This window comes from Pungitius pungitius, chromosome 8, assembly GCF_949316345.1.
Source record: "Pungitius pungitius chromosome 8, fPunPun2.1, whole genome shotgun sequence".
Taxonomy (NCBI): domain Eukaryota; kingdom Metazoa; phylum Chordata; class Actinopteri; order Perciformes; family Gasterosteidae; genus Pungitius; species Pungitius pungitius.
In genome coordinates, this window is record NC_084907.1 from 939,478 (window position 1) to 962,748 (window position 23,271).

A 23,271-nucleotide genomic window follows, 5' to 3' on the forward strand; every position below is an offset into this window, starting at 1 on the left:
GCTGGAGCCCTGCCTTGCTCCAGTGTAAATAATGCATTTTGGCAAGAACAGAGAGGTATTAGTGGACTTTTAGGAGGTGGAGCGCAGTGTTGTCTTGGAGCCCCGTGAACACTGGCCCAAGTCCCAAATTGTTGCCCTTCAGTGTCTCTGGCACATGCTCTGATGTCCTAAAGGGGGGCTAATGAGGTGCGGAATAGTAGTTCCAAGTTATTCTTTTTGACCCTGCCCTTATTACGATGCAGAGCAGAGTCCAGCAGCAGCAGCAGCAGCAGCATGGGGACTCATTATTGAAGTGGTACTATGACTGGCGACGGTGGCTCGTTTCCTAGAAAGTTCTGCTGTTGCCACAATCTGCCCGTGAACACAATGCAAGTTAAACTCATCTCTGGGAACCACAAAACAAACTTCCTGCTCCCAACCGCAGTCAAATGTTCATTTTCAATCATGAGAAGCCACCCGCTGCGCATTAATGCAGAGCCCCCCCCCCCCCCCCCCCTCCCCCTCTACACCTTTGACAGGCCATCTCTTAAGTGAAAGTTGGCCTTTTTCAGACTCACTATATAAACTGCTGACGTGCAGGTCACTGGCGAGAGAGAGTCACTCTTCTGACGGACGCATGTCTTTTTAATGTTGGTGCAGAATGGAGGTCAGGAGGACTTGTTGCATGAATTTAGTTGCTGAGTGGACACGGAGTGGGAGGTTGGAAGATATGGAGGAGATGGATTAGACGTGTTGGCATCTTTAAACATCCTTTTGCTGTAAAAATATATAAATATATGACAATATAATATGCATCTTTATTAACTTCAATATAAAGAAATATATCATAAATCTAAAAGAGGCACTATAAGTATAAACACAATTCAATGCCACCATCAGACTACATGATGCCTTAAAGTTGCATTCTCTCGCTTGGCCATTAGGGGGCGACTCTATTTTGATCAAAGTCTACAAGAAAATAATTCTTCTCACTTAATTTAATACCTGAATGAACATTTTGAAGAAGACTTCATGGTCTTGTTAAAACCTCTTCACACAGGGGGCATCAGTAGTCTTCCTCCGGGACACAATATACGGGATGCAGTCAAAAACAACTGGTGACCACCTGCTTATTCTTGATCCCCAGCCGCATGTCAGTGAGGTCTGCACATCATGAGGCTCATATTGTAAAATCTGCATTGGGCGTAAGATTAAAACAATGAACATTTTCTTAATCTCAACCCATCAACGTTAAAATAAAGATAAATGCGTCAGCTGAGCTGCTGACGTTTGCCGCTTTGTCTTCAGGTTCCATCTCTCTCTCATTTCCTGTCTGCCTCCACGCGGTCCACCATCCAATAAAGGTGATATTGACGTTACAATAACAAGAGGGCTGGGGGGAGGAATCGGGGCCGAGCCGCTCTGTTTGTGCAGGAAAAATTCAGCTTCATGCAGAAAGAGGAAGTGATGGAAATCAGCGACTGAGATTTGTTGTTTAATTCCGTGGTTCTTATCTGCTCCGTCCGTCCTTGCAGCTTAATTGTGTGAGTACGAGGAGCCGAGTGTTTATTCTACAGTGACTTATTTTGTGTTAAAGCAGCCGAATCATTTTTTGCTTCAGCAGACATATTGTTGGATGGAATGTGGAAATAAAGCTTGAAGATCCACTTAGCGTTACTTTGATCTTATTACTGCTTATGCCTGGCTCACGCATTCAGTGGATGTGAAAATACTTTGAAAATATGCATTTTAGGCATTTTGTGACTGACTCAATATCAGAAATGACAACAGAACTGCTGATGGAGAAAATCATTTCTGGAAAAGACCTAGAAAACTCTAAACAAACCTGTTTAGGTGTTGAAAATGCAAATTTCTGAAAAGTAATAAAACACATTAAAACGGTATAAATCAATACAACTACGTCACAGTGGTACTGTTTATAAATGCGGATCCAAACACAAAGGTATGTTTACCTGCACCGCCATTCTGGAAGCTTTACGCTTCAAGGAGTTTAAAGAAGACTAAAAACATGCGTTGCATTTTGAAGGGAAACTGAACGAATATAAATGTAACTGCAAAGTATCAAGAATCCATTTCTTCCTTTTAGATTTTTCCTCGGGGGGGGGAGGGGGGGGGACGGGACGTGTAGGTCGCTGCGTGCAGCTCGTGCTTTATTATGCAGAGAAGGGGGCTGAATGGAAGGAGGCCAGTGGGCTCCCCATGATGCATCAGGACAGCTATCTGATGGCCGTGTGTCCCGTGGCAGGAAACACGCTGCGAGGCCACGCCATGAGTCACGAGCGAGCCACGGCGCGGGGGGGGGGGGGGGGGGGGGGGAGAGATAGAGAGGGACACAACCAGATAAAGGGACTAGCCGAGTGTGTCGAGGTGACCCCTGCCTCCGCCCCCCCCCCCCCCCCACCCCCCACCCCCGAGGGGATGCTTTCCAAAGAGGTCTGAGCCTAATGTTGGCTTCTGGATTGAAGCACTCGGCCTCTTCCAAAATAACACCATGCCAAGCCCGGCGGGGGGGTTGGATGCTGGAACACGGCCGCTGCCCCCCTCCCCCCCCCCCCTCGCTGCAGCTCTTCATAGCTCCGACTGGGAGTCACATAAAGCGACTTATTGAACCAGATGCAACTGTGAAACTCATGTCGTTCATGTTTTTCTGAACATCTGCTTCTTTCGCCGTCTTCATGAGGCAGAATTGTCCGTTTGTTCAGCAGACGTCGAGGAGCCGTTGTTAAATAGTGCAGACTAATGGGTCCTCCAATGCTGCTGTTGTCCCTGGGAACACAGTGGGGCGAGCTTTAATTGATTGTTTGAATAACACGACTGCGGGAATTACGCCACAGTAGTTTTGCAGCACACTGCACATCGTTAACGCACCGACTCACAACACGAACCCGTTCTTCGATTCGATCCTGACCACAGAGAGCAGTGACCTTTGCGATAGTGTCTGTGGTTGATGTTCAATTATCGCGTGTTGCAGACAAAAGTGAGTCTTCGGGACGCAGCGGGTCACAAGCCCTCGGATCAGCAAAGGAAAGGGGAGGAGTCAAATATAACCCCCATCCATTTAATGAGTGAACAACTTCAAAACGCTTAAAGCAGAGAACTGTTGGCTATAGTTTTAAATAAGAACATGACATTGAAGGTATTAACATAAAACAATCACACTAACTTTATTATTATGGGTTATGATGCTTTAATGGCCCGTTTGTACTCTGTTGTCTATAAAGGAGGCCAAAGGTCTCACAGGAGAAAGGCGGCATGTTTGCTGCCTGAGACACAAATTAAGTGTCAATAAAAGTCCCCAAAGCTCTTTCAGCAGCTGGGGAAGCTTGTTGTGACACTAATTCAAAGTGACTATTAACATTTTGATTTGTTCCTATGGCCTGTCAGTGACTGGTCTAATAACAAGGTCCAATACATGGTTGGCAGTATTATGAGCATATTTGATTTGTAGGAAATGGGCCAACAATGAGAATAATGAGATTGAGTTAATAACATCAAATATAAACTATCTGTGTTTTAGAAATGCAAACATGTGAGACATTGGTTTCCCATCATTCTATGATACACATTGTAAACACTTTGCACTGAGCCACATGCTGCAGTGTTGATTGTGCTTTTGATTTCACGACGTGCACCGTTCCCGGAGAAGTTCATCGTTACGCCGGCCGACCCGCTGACGCTGACAGGCCGCCTGATGCTCACCTGTCACTTGCCTTCTGAGTCAGCTCTGTAAATGTGCAAATCATTTTCTGTAGAACTGCTCAGAACTTGTGGTTACAAACACCCAGTGGGGGCAAATTCACTATAAAAAAAACGGGCCATTCCCCTCGATGGATTCATCATTCGGCTTTAATGCCTTAACCTTCAAAGCGTGAAAGTTTCCCTTAGTGGTCAAAACACTGTAAAGTGAAACAGTTTGCTTTGTGTCCATTAAAGTCTCCACTGCCAACAGCACCAAACAAATACACAACACAGGGCACATTAAGCTAAAATAATGATTAGCTCTCAATCAGAATAAATATTGGTGAAGTGACATAAAATGTTTCCATTTGATGGTGCTGATTCCGAATGATAATAATAAATCATAGTATAATTTGATAAATGCCAAATACATCAAGTGATGATGTACTCTCCATGTTTGCTACGTCAGTGTAATGCTGGTACACAACGTGTTCACAGCGAGGTACACAATGCGATGTAAACAACGCCTGACAGGAGCAGCGTTGTTGTTGTTGTTGTTGTTGTTGTTGTTTTGCCGCCTGGAGCTCGTCCACTCGGTGTCACACTCCTCTTCCTCACCGGCCCCATTTCTCCACTGAAAGGCAAGAAGAGGAAGAACCGAGAGTTGGAGCATTCGGAGCTGCTGGATTTGTTTTTTTGGGTTCGTCCTTGTTGGATATGACCCACAGAGAAGAATACAGCTGATTAAAAGATTTATGTTATGGTGGAAAAGAACTCATGAAGAGAATGAGAAAATTGAATATTTTCATTGAAAAATATAAACGCTTTGTTTGTGTACTAACTGAAAACCATGGACATGACTTTCAGGCAGAGACACATCATGCAACACTTTACTAAACAACAATGAAAATATTCAGTTACACATGTGTGAACATTTGAATGTTAATATTCATTAAATATTAAAGTTTTGACAAGAACCCAGCAGCAGGATCACATTAGGTGTCCAAAAGAAGTGTGGACCAGTGTGGAAAAGCCTCTTCATCACTTATTTTGGGTGCGGTGATGAAGGCTGTTTGCCAAGAGCCTCTTCTGGTGCTCTCAAATATGCAAACTACCTTTCCAGTGAGGACTATGTAGCCAGCCAGAACATATTTAGTATGTCCCAACACACACAATACGCCAGAAATACCAGCTGTCCCCCCGCATCTTGTAGAGTTCTGCAGTAGGGAAGCCCACGTGCTCTTTTGCAGGTACTTGAGGAGGAAGGTGGACGTCGAAGGTGCGACGTTATGAAGCCAAACATCCCGAGTGCGCGCAGCGCGCTGCATGGAACGCAGTGTTTGGTGTTTGGTGACTCGCCGTGGGCGGCTTGTTCGACGCGCTCCACTTCTCTGCTTGTTCTGTTACAGCGAGGACGGACCGGGCCACACGGTGAATCACTACTGCCTCTCGAAGGGGGGGGGGGGGGGAGTTCAATGGTGCACAGGTGGAGTTGTGATACTGCAGAGAAAGCAATGATATTAAAATCCAAGCCGCATATCATATTAAAAGTGAATGTGTACCTCCAGCATGTAAAGATCTGCCTGAACTTGTCGCAAAATAGATTTAACCTGATCGGGCCATTTTGTGATGAGCCACCTGGTCTCAGTGCCGCATCCATCAGGTGGAGTAATTACCCCGTTAAGCAGCTCCAACGGGCCACCTGAACACCGGCCGGCAGCAGCAAGGCGCTCGTTTTAAATCTTGTTTGGAATGAAACTCACACACTAAAGCGCGAGACATTTCATTCTCAACAGCTCAAATTCCAATTATTCCCAGAGTTCGGCTGTCAGAGGAGGTTTATTAGTTTTCTCCTTTTCTTGTTAGTAATAAATGCAAAAAAATAAGTTTAGAGAAGCGGGAAACTTAAACATTTCTTTTTCAAAGTATTGAAAGGTTTGTGAAGTGAGTCTTTTTTTAATCTTAACTTGGATGTGATGTTCATGGTGTTCATGGTGAGCTCCTGAGGAGAACTTCACCACCACTGAGTTACACTTTAGAAGCTAAAGGAACTTCTGGCTATTTCTTACCAGAGCGCATTGTGTTCCTCCGTGAGGTCTTCCTGTTGCGTTTCTTCGCATCTCATGATACACCTGAGGAACCGAGGGTAGTTAACGGTCCCTGTGATTCTCTGCTGGTGATGCATGAGACGCTGTGGCTACGATGGTTTCCAGTCTGATACTGTACACAATACGGAGTACAGAAAGAGCAGGACTGTGACTTGCGACCCGCTTCCTCCCGAGATGGGAGCCCAGTTCTGTTGGCAAGAAGATGAGCGGCTGATTGCATCTCTCCACAGGCCTCTCAGACGTATGACTGGACAACAGCTCTCTGAACGTGAAGATCACTCAGCTGAGCACATTAAGAAGGACCACAGAAACAGCATTACTCAGCTCCCAGGTGGCAAGATGACTGCGGGGGGGGGGGGGGGGGCAGAGCGAGTAAACAGACTTTATTTGTGTGTTATGAATGGAAGTGGGTTTGTGAACGGTTGCCAAGTCACACTTTTGGCGAGCGGCCGTCTTTCAGCCTTCGTCTTGAACAAATATCACACGAGGAAAGCTTGCAGGGCTTCCCATCGGGAAAAGACAAGCAGTTGTCTTGGTTAAATAAGACTTTGCACAGAACGGGAGCAACAGGCTTCCAGATTTCAGCCGCAACATCAAAAGCCTCGTTAGCACGTGTGCTAATGGGACGTTCAATGCACAAAGTTATCGAGAGGATTTCAATCGTCCCAGAAGTTGAATCAAACCGGATCGCGCGGCGCGGCTAATACGCTGAAAACTGCTCCCTGCCTTCAAAGGTCAGCAGTCAAGACGATTCGCTAACCCACCACGGAGGAATTTGGCGTGTCAAAGTTCATCGATGGTGAACCTGCTGCATAACAATGAGCTGAGAGGAGTGTGTGTGTGCGACTGGGCCCTGATGCTGCAGCTTGTTGATGCATTTATTTGCCTTTCCTGGCAGTGGTTCTTAATCCTCAGTCTACGGTAAGCTGTGCTGACCCAAGCCTTGTGATTTCAGGAGTTACTATAATTGACCTCCTCAGACTGCCGAGCTGAAGCTCTGGGAGCTCGCTGGCCTGAGCCCAAGTGAGCCAACCTGCACACCTGAGTGTTTGTGTGATTTTTAGTTTTCCTCCTCTTTGTCTTTTCTTGCAGGATGCAGGAGAGGGATCTACAGAGCGTGTGCAGAAGGGCGCTGCTGCTGACCGTCTGTATGGTGTCCCTGTGGGGACAACTGTCCAGTGCATCGTCACACAGGAGCCACATCGGTAAAGTACAGCCTGTGGAACACAATGTTCATTCATGCTGTGTTGAGCTTTCAGTCAAATACCATGGAAATAAAAAAACAAAAATACAATTGTTGAGAAAACTTTCCTGAACGAATGAGTGTAAGTGGAGACATTAGATGGACTATTTCAGTTTGTGTTTAATGCTTTTAAAGAAGGTTTTATGATGAAAAAAATAGAATTAGTAAAAAACAGACATTTTGAATTGTACGTTTGATAATATCATCCTAAATGATATTACTGCACATAATGTATGGTGTTAGGGGAGAAGATAATCAGAGCCGATTCCTCACAGGTCACCAGCTGATAGAATCTGCTGAGCTTTCTCTGGGTTTCTTCTCACAGATGATTTACAGATGTTACTGTGAGGTTGCAGCCATGTGAGTCAAGCATCTCATGAGAAAAAAGTAGGCTTGTGTGTGTGTGTGTGTGTGTGTGTGTGTGTGTGTGACAGGGGACAGTACCCTTCAAAGTCAAGTTAGTGGGGAGATGGCCTTATGGTGGCCTCATGGTGTCCTCATGGTGGCCTCATGGTGTCCTCATGGTGGCCTCATGGTGGCCTCATGGTGTCCTCATGGTGGCCTCATGGTGTCCTCATGGGGGCCTCATGGTGGCCTCATGGTGTCCTCATGGTGGCCTCATGGTGTCCTCATGGGGGCCTCATGGTGGCCTCATGGTGTCCTCATGGGGGCCTCATGGTGGCCTCATGGTGGCCTCATGGTGGCCTTATGGGGGCCTTATGGGGGCCTTATGGTGGCCTCATGGTGGCCTTATGGGGGCCTTATGGGGGCCTCATGGTGGCCTCATGGGGGCCTCATGGTGTCCTCATGGTGGCCTCATGGTGGCCTCATGGTGTCCTCATGGTGGCCTCATGGTGGCCTCATGGTGGCCTCATGGGGGCCTCATGGTGGCCTCATGGTGGCCTCATGGTGTCCTCATGGTGGCCTCATGGTGGCCTCATGGTGGCCTCATGGGGGCCTCATGGTGGCCTCATGGTGGCCTCATGGGGGCCTCATGGTGGCCTCATGGGGGCCTCATGGGGGCCTTATCCCCGGGCGTGTTGGTACGAACGGGGAGCAAACAGCTGTCTGCAGGGACATCGCCCCGTTAGCTGAAAACAACACGACCAGCTCAAGAAAAGAAGTTTCATTGCAGACCTTACTTCTCATTTGATGTATTTCCTCAGTAAGGGTTGTGAACATTGAGTCTTTCTATTTCAAGCACTAGTTTCCAGCGTCTTCAGTAGAGGACCATGTCCATTGATGGAACATGCTCCCATGTAGAGTGAAATCGACATTAAGGAGAGCTCTGCTTTAGGGCAGGTTACCTGGTAATTGTCACTAAATCATAGATGCATGTATACAAGGTGCTGATAACATTAGAAGTGGATGGTCAAAGTCAGAAGAAGAAAAAGCTGTCGTAGTAGTAACTATCATTTTTACTAGGGAATAATAAGGCCACGTCAGACATGCAGTCCCTGTGCTTGGCTTCTTTCTTTGTTTCTTTGTTGGGTTGATGATTTAAACTTATTACAATGTGCTAATTATGGGAGAAAAAGGATTTGTTTTATTTTTCTATGCGCGTTGGCTATAGGGATGTAAAACAGATGACATTTTAACGTCATAATTAAACTGTAGATTCATTAAAAGAGAATGCCGACCATGATCTAATCAAAACATACGTTTCTTTCTAAATAGACTTATAACTTCTGACCTTCACACTCTTTGCATTCTCCTTTGTTTCCCTCTGATTTCCCAGGCTAACGCTAGTAGCTTGTTCTCCACTCCACCCGACCCTGAGGTCAAGTCAAGGTGGACCCAGCAAACAAACCTCTTTAGCCCCTTAGTTTATGGAGGCAATTGAACCTTTCACCATGGACTGAGTGTACAATGCGCACACATAACCCCTGTAATAAGACCGCTGCAGCCCCCAGAGCACCATCTGCATTCATTAGCTGGTTACGGCAGTGCGAGGGGGGGGGGAGGGGGGGTCCGGATAGAGAAGGAGCGCGATAACAAGTGTCCTTTGGCCGTGCAATTTGTTTTGATCCCGTCGATGGGCTCCAGATTGATGATGTGACCAGGATCAAGTTGCAGCTTCATTACTCAGCTACTTAGAGGCTTGGGCTTGTTTTTTTTTAACTGTATCGTACTTCGTCCAATTTAGAAGAAAAAGTAATGGAGCTCTCTGTGGTTTCTTGGTCGGTGCCTTCGAGGGAAAACACAGAAACCTTCTCTTCTCGAGATGAGAACCCTCCACAACGTTCACAGGTCCTAAAGTCCTTTTGAAGAGCATTAAGGCAAATTAGAACCAAATGACATTGGAGCTGGGGTTTACATTGGGTTTATGTCACATGGCCTTATTAATTAATAAGATGGAACTGTGCACTGGCTCTCATTTGAATTCAGAGGACTATTTCCATATTTGCTTACGGAGGAGACTTTCCAAAAACCATGTGATTCACTCCAATGACTCATTCTCCAGCTGATCTGCATTCTCTGCAAATTTGCTTTAACCCTTTTCCCTCTTAATTTTCAATGTTTTATAAAGGGTCAAATCCAACATATATATATGTATTTATATTCTGTGTTCCAGCATGGAAGAAAAAGGCTTCAAAAGAGAGCTTTTCATGGCTGATCGGTCTTGATGAAAACCACGTAGCAGCCGAGTCATTATTTTAGTGTCAAAAGGCTTAGATTAATGACAAAATAGTTTTATTTCAGATGGTCCAACTTTGAGTTGCTCAGGGGTAGATTTAGCCATTGTGTTTTCAACAATGACATTTATTAAAAGAGAAATTGCAAAAATAACTGGGTAGACCACTTTCCACATTTCACTTTATTTATGTTCTATGGGGCCTCAAACTGACAAAATGAAGTAATGTATTTCACCACAGCAGCACCTTATTGCTCCATTTATTTCACTTCCAGTTCCAAGTTTACAAGTTTCAACCAGGACACAAAAAATAGGACTAGTGGTGCAATAAAGCAACGAGGGGAACCATCCCATAAATTAAGCTCAACCGCAAAACAAGCCTGTGACCTTTCACCTTTAAACGTGCAAATTCAGATGCAAAAAACATTTTTGGGGGAAAGATTTTGATCCCGAGCAAATGGACCTATGCATTTTCCACCTTAATATGTCTCACAACCTGCTGCAGCCTCCCCCGGTAACGCGGCAGGTCGCCCCCACCCGGGGGGGGGGGACGTGTGCGGATGCGGCCGCGGAGCATCAGTCGTGACATTTGGAGAGCGGGTGGAGGAGAGCGGGTGGAGGACACCGCTGTGGACGGAGGCAGATTGAGATGGAGATGTGGGTCTGTTTGAGATGCGCCGTGGGGGCGACGGGGGTCAGCTCGCCATCTCCCAGTGGCAGCCGGCGAGATTAGAAAACCATCAAACGTCCTGTGCTATACGCATCGGAATGGCAGCTGTATAGATGAGTGTCTGTGTGTGTGTGTGTGTGTGTGTGTGTGTGTGCTGAGAGAATGTCAATAGTTTTATTCACGCGCTTTAAAGGAAATCAAAGTTCCTCCCGAGCTTGTTCTTTTTATCATTGGGGGGATGTTCCGGTGATAAAAAAACACCAGAGACTTCGTACATCTTCAGACTTTTGGGGGGAATTTGTGGTTTTATAAAACCTGATTCCTCTTTTGGCTTGGAGCGATGCTAGATGTGAAAAACAGGATTATGGGACCATTTGAATGGTGAATGGACTTTTTTTTTTTTTAAATAGCGCCTTATTTAGTCTTTTCACCCCGTAGAGCCCTTCAGCCCTAAATATCCAATACGTTTGATAAGTTGGAGGCTACAGCTTCACTCATTCACACTCATTCACACCCATTCACACTCATTCACACTCATTCACACCCATTCACGCGTGGCGTGCGAGCTGCACACTGAATGCATGTTTTGATACAATATTGTTTGATTTGGTATCAGTTTAAGTTGATTCAATGTCTTTAGGAAGTGAGATTTTAATGCTTCGATCTTAACCAGGACGCCCTTGTAAGAATATCTGAAGGGTTATGTTTAGAAGTTGCATAGAAACCTCCTGCAAAGCTCACTAATCAGTGTGTGCTGCTTACTGTAAAAGGACCATTGAGTGTGCTCGTAACAGGAGACTGTTCACAGATAAGGAAACTCAATTTTTACCTCGAATTTTGTGCTAAAAATGTTGTACTGAAAAGTTGTCTCTCGCTGTGCATCGTAATTATTTTATTTATTTAGAGCGTCACACAGACTGAGGAGACGCAATGCACTTTGGGGCATTATTCTAGTAAAGCTGGAACAGAAGGTTAGCCAAGCCAAAGTCAAGGTATTCACTCGTATTGTGTACTTGTACCATTTTCATGTGACGTGAGGTAACATTACCAACATTTCAGGTGCTCTCAGTTTAACCCAAAGGTGAAGTAGATGATATATGATTTCATTAAATATCAATATGGTAGAAGTTCATCTTGAAAATGAAGGAATCAGCATGAGCTTTGGCTTTGATTGACTATTTTTATTAAAAATATGTGGACCCTTCCTAAATTCATTTAATTCATCATTTTACAGAAAATAGAGAAAGAAACCGACTTTTGCAGCATCTTTAAGTAGGATCTCCCTCTGTCCCTCTTTACCTTTTTTCCAGTCTTATATCTCCACCCATTCTCTAATTACACCTTAAATGTAAACCCATCACTCCTCGCTATATTATAACACATCGTTTTATTTTCTAAAACTCCACCAAAATGAGGATTTGGGGATTTTGATGGAAATCAAAGGAGAGCCTGGTGATAATTATTTGAGTACTAACGTGATGCTGGTTAATTAGTTCTTATAAACCAACAGGCTGCCCTTACTTTGAAGCTGGTCTTTCCGTGTTGAAGCTCAGCAGAAGGAGCCAACGTCTCCTCTCCAAGGCTCCGGTGAACCTGTGATGTCTGAAGCGGTTCATTTGTTGGTGGATGGTGATTCACTGCTCTACAGATGTTGCTACATAACATTAACTTTGGAACCGGTAATTTATTTTAATTTATGGATCATAAAACGGAATAGTATCATTCCGCTTCAAACATATTGTTCCTAATGCTCTGGTATTGCTGTGCATTTTTAAAGGAAGGAGGGAGAAGCAGTTCAGAGAAATATCAGAAACTTTCTTCACGTGACCAGAAATGAGTGTGTAGTTCTTCACAGAAAAGCAGTTATCTGTATTTTTCTCCATGAGGGGGTCTTGGCCGTGACGTTGGAAGCAGTCGGATCGACACTGGAGCTCATTAATGTAAATCACATTACCAAAGCACTTTATTTGCCACTAAGATAATTGATGGTATTTTTTTTTTTTTCCTTCAGGGTACAAACGACAAACCACGAGGCGGCAAAAAAACGCAAATTATTATCAACTAAACATTCTAGATAACCCTTTCCCTCTTTCTTATATGGGTAATTATATTAATATTTGAATGAAGAATAACGCTCTTCAATTAGCTTCAGTTGAGTGTGTGATGACAAAACTCTGTCTTCTGTGTCAACACGTTATTTATTCTGATGTGTTGATTTCTGCTGGCTCAAGTATTTCTAAGCCCCGCCCCCTTGTTTCCACTCATTCTCGCTGCTCATTCTCGCTAAGTGCACTTAATACAACATATATATATATATATATATTACCAAAGTAACAGTATACCCAGAGAGAAGCAAACCGTAGGAGTCCAGCCAAACTGATCCGACAACAAACCAAAACGTTAAAAAGATAATAAAGATCAAAGTGTAACAGATTAACCCCCACATCGCCATGGTGATTGAGACAGAAGACCACGAAATAAATGAATCACGCTGTTCCTTTAATGCTGGGGACATGTCCACTGTTACAAACATTAATAAACAATTTGTAGGAATCCAACATTTAGAATCTAACGTCTTCTGCGTATATATAATGTAAATATCACTATGAACCAAGGATTAATCAGGACTAGCTGTGAATCCACAGAATCAGCCTGAAAATGAAGAAACCGAGAGTGTAGAGTTGTTCAGTGCTGACGGATGCTTTGACTGTCAATACGGACTTTTAACACATCTTTATAACACTCTCCAGCGGCCAAATATATCGTTTTGGGCGCCATTGTCAAACAAATGACATCATAACAAATGATACGGGGAAGGATTTCCTCCCCAGACATGGTGTGAGTGTGCGGTTCATTATTCAATCGTTTTGTTTAGCTGTGTATGTAAAGAAAACACAAATCCAAAACTGTGAAGAAGACTGTGAGAAATCTTTGGTACTGAGGTGAGTCCTCCAGCTTCCTCGCATGGTTTCACTTCAATGCCCCCAAAAATGTTTTCAACCTTTTTCAAGTTTTTGTGAAAGAATTAGTAGCAGCATGCATTCTGGCATGAAATCGTAGATTACACATTTGCTTCTCTGATTTCTACTTCCATTGAACATTTCCAGCTCCCACGTATTTCACGTTGAAGCTAAATGCTGGATTCAAAGGACCTGATTGGTTCCAGAGTCAAGTTGTGCCCCATCATTTGGAGAGAACCTTTAAAAGCTAAGATCTGCGGCCATGTGCTTTAAGGAGAAGTTGAATGCATCAAAGAGGAGGATCAAACTGTTATATTTCACCCTGTTAAAAGAGACCTGGTCCCCACTATAGAACTTGTGGTCCAGAGATAGAGATCTATGATCTATGATCTATGATCTATGACTAGTACCACTGTGGCAACGTAGAACTTCTTGTTTACATCCTGCAACATGTTGTTGTTGTTGTTGTTCTGTTTGGGGCCCATTTGTCTTGATTTTGCCAAATAAATTTTGAGCAGAAGAATAATATTCGGACGGCTAACTTTGAGAAAAATTCCGATCATCGTGATCAATTAAAGTGAATCTTAGGTATTTTCTTTTTGGCTCTCGCAGGTACTTGTAACTTGTTCCAACAGCTCGCCATCTGTCTCCAAATTGGAAAATAGAATTATTTCAAGATGTGTGAGAACATGTCGGGAAAGTTGAATGTCCTCTTTAAAGGCTGATTCCTTAGCAGTTGCTGTTACAGGTTTGAATATAATTCATTTTCCTTAACGAATGTCCCCCGAAACCTCTTTCTCACGCCGTGTGATAATATAAATCTTGACAGACGTTGAGTGCTCATCTGTAGTCAGGCGATGTTCAGAGGGAAGTCAGAGAGAGACTCTTCAGCTGTTCAGCCTTGGGTGGTTTCCTTTTTTCTTTTAAAGTAATGCCAGGCTACGGCCGGGTAGTTATTCACTGGAGGCTGGATGCCGCCTGAATAAAGTGAAATATAAGCTTCTAAAATGCACTACATCAATTGCTTGCCTCCATCTTCCGGCTGCGCTCCGTGACTTTTTGCCTTCTGGCTCACACCTTCTCAGGAATGAGGCGCGCCGCCGGGTTTTTCCGGAGTGAACCATAAAAACAGCAAGGCTGAGCACGGAGTTTATGTGAATGGACTGGAGCATAAAATGTAATGGGTGGAACCATTGGAGTTCTCCTGAAATGGCTTTTTTCTTTTAACAGGTTTGTCGACATATTTTCAGCAAGATGGTCCATTAAAAAAAAGGAACATTTGTATCGAGCTGTCAGGGGCAGGACGGGTCAGATGCTCCTTTAATGGTGTCCACGGGCGGCCCACTATTCACCGGGGGATCAGTGTCGGTGGCGCTAACAAGATAATATTGTTTTCCAAGACAATTTGAAGGAAAACTTTCTCCTTGTATTTAAGCGTTGTTTTACATTTGATGTTATCTCCCACTAATCCTCCATCTGATGAAGGAGGAGCCATCGTGGTCATTGTTACAGAATTGTGCCCCTTGTCGCGTCGTTGCATGTTTGCATGTTGTGGTGTTTGCATGTTTGCATGTTGTGGTGTTTGCATGTTTGCATGTTGTGGTGTTTGCATGTTTGCATGTTGTGGTGTTTGCATGTTTGCATGTTGTGGTGTTTGCATGTTTGCATGTTGTGGTGTTTGCATGTTTGCATGTTGTGGTGTTTGCATGTTGTGGTGTTTGCATGTTTGCATGTTGTGGTGTTTGCATGTTTGCATGTTTGCATGTTGTGGTGTTGTGGTGTTTGCATGTTTGCATGTTGTGGTGTTTGCATGTTTGCATGTTGTGGTGTTTGCGTGTACGTAGGTCTTAGTGTGGAGTCTGAAGCATGAACGCTGGTGGTGAATGGTGTCGGTGTTTTTTCCCCTCGTGACATTTGGGATTTTGATTGATATCAAAGTCTTTTTCGTGAGAGTCAGCGTTTGGGTCCTTCCCGCCTGCCTCCCCGTCCTTAACAAAGGCCGCACTGGGATCTGCTCCAGATAAAAACCATGGGCAGAGACGTGGCATCTGCATGACACATAACCAGCAGGGGGGTCCGATGAGAAACCAGGAGGATGCTGCGCTTCTCGTCTGCCTTCATGGAGACAAAAGCAGTCATTTTGAAGCTGCTGCATTGTGTCATTGAAAATCCATCCATGCGCGCTGTGATTCCAAAGCTTGCTTTAAGCAATAGATGAATGAAGTGGAGCCATCAGGTGACCCTCCCCTGAAACTAAAGCCACCTACTTGAATAGGGAGGGGCCTCTGGTCCAGGTTTTGGATACTTCAATCTTAGGACACTGTTAGTTTGCATCAGGACACATTGTGCTGTAGGAAATGTAACGAAGCAAAAAGTTTAATCTCAATTAGAAAAATTGAAAAAAAATGTGTTAATTCCCCCTTTTTATGCTGCTGAGCTCCATTGAGAATCAAATAAGTCACAGTTTGAAAACGTATCATTCCCGCTTTTTTCACCCATTGTTCTGCCCCCTTTACACTTTTCCATTTTATTGCAAAAAAAGTCAATTGCACTGCTTCATTTGGGGCTTGTTTGCGCTGTAAGGCTGCTGTAAAAAAAAACGCTGATTTTGACCTTGAGAGGAGCAGAGCGCCGTTTGAAGTGATGCACAACGCATGATGAATTCAGCTCGCTGCGGTCCAGTCGTTGTGAATTTGCCCCTCGCATTTTTTGTTGTATTATTGTTTATCCTTATTATTATCCTTGAGGCATGAACGTGTTCTGCCTTCCCTACGTGCTCGCCTGTGGGTGCACGACGAGAGCTGCACACGAGACACTCCCCCATTAACACGCTGCTCCACGGAGCTCCGTCTGCGGCGCTTTTAAAGGACGCCGGACTCGACGCGTCAAAGGTTGTTGCTTCATCTGCGCGTGGGATGTGAGTCAAACACATTCCCCGCAGCGCATCCTCGACCTTTGGCCTCGTGTTGATTTTAAATCAATTTTGCTACTGACTGCGAATCACAAAACAAACCCATTTTTTTGCCAAGTTGGGCGAGAGAGATAAAATATTTATTTTTTCCCTGTTTTAAACGCACATGTTGCTGATCGGGAGTCACGATGAAACGGCAAAGACAAGAACGACATAACATGTAGCCGGGTTTTCCTTTTCACAATGGAACCTATTCTGTAATAAAAACCTCTGTTTTCCAGATGTTATCACGTGTGTTGGGCTGCTTGTATCACTGTGAACTCGCTTCAGCGGATGATGAGGAAAATGCGGAACAGGCCTCTTAGATGAGACGACGAAAAAATGCGCACACAGTGTTATTCACTGAAAATCACACGTGACGAAGTGAGAAAAGGACTACGATGGCTCCCTAATTACATTTCCAGCGACTGTCTGGAGAACGAGGAGCCGTGTCGGAGCCGCCGAGTCTTTCTCCGGCTTTAATAACTGCAGCAGCCTTCCCCTCATGAAGCTGTGTGATTCCTGCAGGGATCCAATTGATCAGTCAGTGGTGGGCTCTAACATCTTGGCAGCCAGATGAATGGTACTGACATGGACTTCATCTAAAGCGCTAAAGCATCCACCCTGGGAATGTCAGGGCCCGCTCATCTGTTTCTGTGTTCTCTCTCTACAAAGGTTGTCCTCGGTGGCGCCGAGATTAAAACGCCACCAGAAAACAGACCTGGGAGAATAAAACACATCTCAAAACGTTGTGATCCTCAGAGCAGTGGACAGGATTAGCGCTGCGATCGCTGTTATCGAGAGGCAGCAACTGGGTGGATCACGTCCCATCTGGGATTTGTGTTCATAGGTTCTCGTATTGAGGTGTAACGACGTCGTTCATCATGTGAGCAGGAGATGAGAACCCAACACCACCCAGTGACCCCCGAACACATCACCGATCACATGACCCTCTCCGTACGAGATGTATCGTTAAGTTTTCACCAACATTCAGGTTGGGAAACACTGGGATTTCACTTTAAACTGAAGCTCGGCTTATTTTGGTGTCTCTCGCTGGGTCTGATTTCTGAGTGAAGCCTCTGAATATGTTAATCCCATTAAACGCTGGTCTCCATGATCCTCGGCAGGCAGCAATGAATTATAAACCAATAATAGTTTGTCTTCGGTGAGTTTGAAGCCTCATTTTAAGCCTTTCACTAGTAAACACATTTTTAGATTTCTACTTTTATCTTATTACACACATACCTCCTTTTCATGAGTTTAGCAGCTGTGGTCCTGAAGCATCACGCGCTCAGTTGGACCTGGAGAAGGTGCTGCAGGTAATTGTGTTCACAGGATCTCAGGAGTCAGCCCAAATGGATAATGGTTTTAATCACTACTACTGTTTTTCGGGCCTGCGACCTCTGACCCTGGGGCTGCTGCTGTTGGGATGCTGTGACTCTTTCTTTCCTCGTGGGCCTGAAGCTGGCGATGTGACCTCTGGTGCTGTTGATTCGGTCCTTTACAGCCGACTGTGTGAGCGGTTTGATTATGACACGATGAAGCTGTGCCTCCTGGTTAGAAGTCTAGATGTGCTTGAGTGTACTCAGCTGACAGCGGGATTCACTGCGTATTGATTGCTCTGTGGTTCAAAATGAAGTCATTAAAGACGACGTTTCGCCCTTTTCAGCGTTTGCGTTGTCCTGGTGGCGTCCGAGTGGCGTCGGTGTCGGTTCCCTCGCTGCCTGAGGGTTACGTAACCAGTCATCCACATTCTGCTGGTTCAAACATGGATGTCCACCCAGCACCTTGAAGACAGAGAGACAATTCTGGATTTGTGATGAATTAAACAATCCTGAGATATGACTTGTTATTCTAGATTTTTCTTACTAATTCAGAAGACAATGATGTAACTCTGATGCTTATCTATGAGGACTTTCCAAGTCTGATGACATATATTTAATGTATGGGTTTTGCTTTTATTTGTAGTGGGTTTTACGGGTCTTTTGTGTCTTCGCTGGCTGCCTGGCAGCCGCATGGGGACAATTATGTGTTTCAGTGATGATTGTCCTTTTTGGACTTCCCTTGTCCCCGGTAACACATGTGTTCACATTTAGTTTATCATTTCTAGGAAGCCACCGTTTGCCTGCAGCTGGAACGTCGTCTGTGAAATAAGACGTGTTGATCGGGTTCTCAGGCTGAAACCAGAGGTTCTGCCAGCGAGGTGCTTTGTGATGATGGTTCTTTTTCTCTTCTTATCTTCATACTCATCCTATCATTTATTTCTTTTTTCAATCACTCTGCCAGTGGCAGCCTATCGTGTAAAATGTCGTCAGTTATGATTCAAGAAATTTGCAGTAATGATGTGTTTTGGAAATGATGTTTTAAACAAAATTGTTGCACAGAGAAAATGAATCTATTCCAGGAATCGATGCATCATTTCACCCCAGTGACAAACTCTTTTTAGGACTTAAACATAGACTTTGAGAAACAGAATGCTGGACATACATAACATTCCATGCATTATGTGTGACGCGTGACTCATGTCAGATTTCGGCGTGTTTAGCGTTCTGTTACGACCCGCCGGGTGAGGATGATGCAGCCGGTCATGTGGCTGACAGTTGGAGCAGCGCGTTGACGCCTCCCCACCGGCAGGTTGGATCCATTGTTTGAACGTTGTACTGAAAGCAACCCGCTCCAATAGCTCCTTGATAAGGACAACGGGACACAGATCAATGCATTTATATAATTGGTGTGCAGTGGAACTTTCTCTGCTAGGACTAAATTCATTTAAAAAAATGCCTTTTTGCAAAGTACATGTTGCCTTCAGTATTTAGGATGACTTTTACATGTAATCAATGCTTTAATTGTAATCATATCTCTTAGTTGATTTATTGAGGGTGACTGGTTGAAATCAACAGATCATTTTCTCATTCAGGGAGAAGTATTGGAATGTAAAACATACGACGACATACTGCCTACCAAATGTAAAATGAAGCCATGGTTCTCCTTCACTCTGCCCTTCTTTTGTCATCACCTTAGTAAAAAACATGATGTGGTGTCAAAGGGAGTCGTGCGGGCGCCAGATTATGTAAATTGAAAAGAGAGTGCATCCATCAATTTGTCTTTTTTTCTCCATCCGTCAGAGGATCCACACCCTGCAAAGTCTTACTTGTAAATCCACATGAACGCCAGGACAGGTTTGTAATTTCTTCTTTCCGCCGATCCACGCGGCTCCTGATGGACCGAAGCACAGCAACTTAAACCCAGCAGGGTCATGAATAACTGGCTGATACCTGTCAGAAAGACCCACATCCATTTCATTTAATCACCACTTGCTGAGTTGAGCTTCCGTCTTTTTCTTTCATTGCATTTGTACTTGTAGTTGTAGCTGTAGTCCCTTCATACCACACCAGGAGGGGATTCTCTGAAGGACGCGTTGGCTTCATCCATCCACCGCATTTCAAATGATTCTATCAGACAAATTCCAAATGGATTTGTCTGTTTTTTTGTCTTTCACAACTTCGCGGCTACGTTATTGCCACATATGTTACACATAGAGGAATTTGACTTTTGTGCAATATGGGAATAAATGAAGATAACTTAACAAATAATATAACAATACAATAAGTCATTTGTCATTAGATGCAAGAAATGCATGCAAGTGAACTAGTCTTTTCTAAACTAATATGACACAAATATCTTTTAATGGTCCGAGAAAACCTCTAAAACAAATACATTTGACAACTTGAACCAGATGTGACAGATGCACAGCAGATATACATTTATTTGTTTAAAGACAAGGGAAGAACAAGGTGATTTCTTCCTCTTTTTTTCCAGCTCTGTGCAAGTTCTGGTGGCATTTTGGAATTTATCAATCAGGGATCGATAGAGTGCTGGGCCTCAGAGTGGTATTGATTGGCTGAGGAGTCGGGCCTAATGCCAGCTCTCATTAGTGGCCCCTGTCCCTTCACCTCTCTTTGTCTCTCAGCTCTCCCCCAGTGTTGCTGCCTGCTGATTCTAAGTGATGACAGCCCTAAGTGCTTTAATAGAAATGTATTGATCACAGGTGTTGTGAGCCACACACACACATGTGTGAAGGTTCGTGCTGTGAAGGCGGGGGGGCAGCCTGACCCTGGTGGTCTTACAGACCATTTTACAATCAGAGGTTCAATGTTGCCACAACCGAAGTCAAAGTGTCCTTGAGCTCTCAACAGCTCGCAGCTGCAGCGGTTTTGGTGCACGTTTGACTGAAAGGACGTAAATATAAAAAATATAACACCTCGCTTTGTGTCAAATATGCCCAGAGGGTTTTCTAAATTATTCATAAAATGTTCTTGCCACTGAAATGCTTCTACATTTTTCTGTTTTTATGCCAAGTGAATATTTTTTAAGAGCCATCCTTTTAGTAGTCTACTGGTTTAAATCAGAACGCGGATGATACCGATTCTCAAATATAAAATCTACATTAAAATGCAAAAACAATTATAATACAGTTAAAGAAGGATTCATCTAATATGTTAAAGAAGAGGCAGGGGGGAGTAAGCTCATCCCTTTTTTTAAGGCTCCCTTTACACATTTAGAAACAAATAAGTACCCTTTAGGAACCATTTGCCATAATTATGACATATTTTACATTTGACAAATATGTGTCTGGGAGGATTGGAAGCTTATGTGGAACTTTGGACTTTTCTTTCAAAGATAAGACAAAAATACAGCCTCATTTTTGTATTTGGTACGGATGTGTTTTACAGTGGCTCATGCTAAGCTAACAGCTAACCATCTCCTGGCTGTAGCTTGAATGGAGTGGAATCGATAGATAGATATTTTCCATTTCCAAGTCCAGAGTGTGCTGCAGTTTGTTTCTTCCTCGCATGGATCGTTACCAGCTTCGTCCGACCACCGCGCCGCTGACCTCTGACCTCACGGGCCAGGCTGGCGGGCCCGGCGTTACGCGGCGCCGGCCCGGAGTCAGCGACCTCCGGTTTTAATCAGCGGCTCCTTCCAGGCGGGCGGCTCCCGAACAGCCGCCTCCTGCACCTTAATGAGCCCCGAGTCCCTCTCTCCTCTGCGATCGGGGAGCAAAAGACTCGCCGAACATTTTGAAGGCTTCCCCCATGACGTCTTTGCTTTTTTTACAGCTGATTCAAGTGGAATTCAGGCTTGGGTTTGTGTTGCTGTCCTGGTTTCTGATTCGCCCTTCCTCCGTAATCAGGTTGTTGACAACGATGGTCTTTGCACCTCTTGTGATTGTCCATTGTCCGTCTACCTCTTAAACAAAGTTTGAATGTTCTATTCAACCTTTTCCCCACTTCTGAAATTAACTCTGATCGGGGGCCCGCCTCGTGGCTTAAAGACAATCACACCAAGGGCATCTGGCGCCTGACCTGTTTTTGCATCAGTAACTTTCTGCTCGGTCAAAAGCACTCAATCTGCACTTGTTGTCTTGCCTTTTGTGGGAATGTGAATAGCACCTTATTGATTGGAAGCAAAATGTTTTTAATGTTGTAGATGAGATTTCGGGATTGCTTGCTAATGGGAAGATGGGAGCTCGCTGCAATCCATTTTCCAGTCAAGTTCCAAATTGAAAATCTTTACAGACATAATTAAGGCTTATCTGAAAGGAATGTCAAAACTTTCCAAATGCTTTTTTTTCCCCCTGATTGTTTTGTGTAAATACACCAACAAGCTCACAGTAGTGATGAGTCTACGCAGGAAAGTAATGCATATAAAACAGAGAGCACTATTGATGTTTGACCCGTCCTAATGGGAGAGAAAACAACGCCCTTGTAACTGATATTGTAATGTTTCTCCGAGTAAATAGGCTCCTAAGTGATGTTAATCAAGTCATTTTCTAGAAGTATTGGTGTCTTTGATGTTTTATTACTATTTAGTAAATTAGTCTCATCCCAATGGATGAATGATCCTCTACATCCTCTGGTTGGGGTGCAGGGTCAGAGCATCGAGTCTCAAGGAGACCTGGGGAGGCGCTCCGGGGTTCAAAGTCAGGCAGGGTGTGTGTGTGTGGTAGTATTCACGCTTCCTTGACGAATGAATGTCACCTGTGTGCATAGAAAGAAAAGACTGTAATGGAATCACTGTCGGAGTCACATGCATTCTCACCGCTGTGTGCGTTTGTGCCTCCAGTTCACGTGAAAGCGGGAACCTGCGAGGTAATTGCTGCCCACCGATGCTGCAACAAGAACAAGATCGAGGAGCGATCCCAGACCGTCAAGTGCTCCTGCTTCCCCGGACAGGTGGCGGGAACGACGAGAGCGGCTCCATCGTGTGTCGACGGTACGCCGGGCTTCTCATCGGTTGTGGTAACGATGTGCGACCGACTCGTGACGAGGGCGGAACAACGCCGTCCAACCCGAGCCGCGGTGGGAGGGGATTCGTCTGTGTTCATTCGGCCCCTTTCCGTCTGTTGGGAGCAGCGCCTCAGGTCATTGGATGTCGTGTCAGAGGCCCCCCCTCAGTCACAGGTCCATCGATCCCTATCCCCACTTTTCACTGTAATGGCTCCGACAGGGAACCCCTCCGATTTTGACAGCCCTGTTTTCCCTTTAGAAATGTCACGGGAGGCCGTTCGTGCCCCCGGGGGGGGGGCCTCCTCGGACCCTCTGCGGCGCGCTTTGTTACCCCGCCTACACACTAACACTACACAGCCCCCCCCCCCCGCCCGGCTCACAGCACTCACTGCCTACGCGTTGACCCACTCCCTGTAATTCAGACCTGAAAACACAGTGGGGGGGAGACTGACAGATCTCCAGTGCCTGGCAGTAATTAAAGGACGTCCTCTTCCATCACCTGGATGTATATGGAGAGTTAGTAGAGCCCAGCTACGCTCTGAAACAGCACGTCCTGAATAGCTTCCTCCTTTCCTTTGTAACGGTTTGTTCTCTTCACAGCATCCATAGTTGCACAGAAGTGGTGGTGCCAGATGCATCCCTGCATGGACGGGGAAGAGTGCAAAGTGCTGCCAGATCTCAAAGGCTGGAGCTGCAGTACAGGAAACAAAGTTAAGACAACCAAGGTGGGTTTCCTT

At 44.8% G+C, this 23,271-nt stretch overlaps 1 protein-coding gene across 1 annotated transcript in view; it reads left to right on the forward strand.

The window, feature by feature from the left end:
- The window catches only part of tafa3a (TAFA chemokine like family member 3a), a 49,245-nt gene that overhangs the window by 22,132 nt on the left and 3,842 nt on the right, over window positions 1-23,271 (forward strand). The window contains exons 2-4 of the mRNA XM_037490922.2: window positions 6,879-6,991; window positions 22,371-22,520; window positions 23,135-23,259. Coding sequence (XP_037346819.1) covers window positions 6,880-6,991; window positions 22,371-22,520; window positions 23,135-23,259 — 387 coding nt within the window. The 5' untranslated portion in view covers window position 6,879. The remainder of the gene's footprint in view (window positions 1-6,878; window positions 6,992-22,370; window positions 22,521-23,134; window positions 23,260-23,271) is intronic.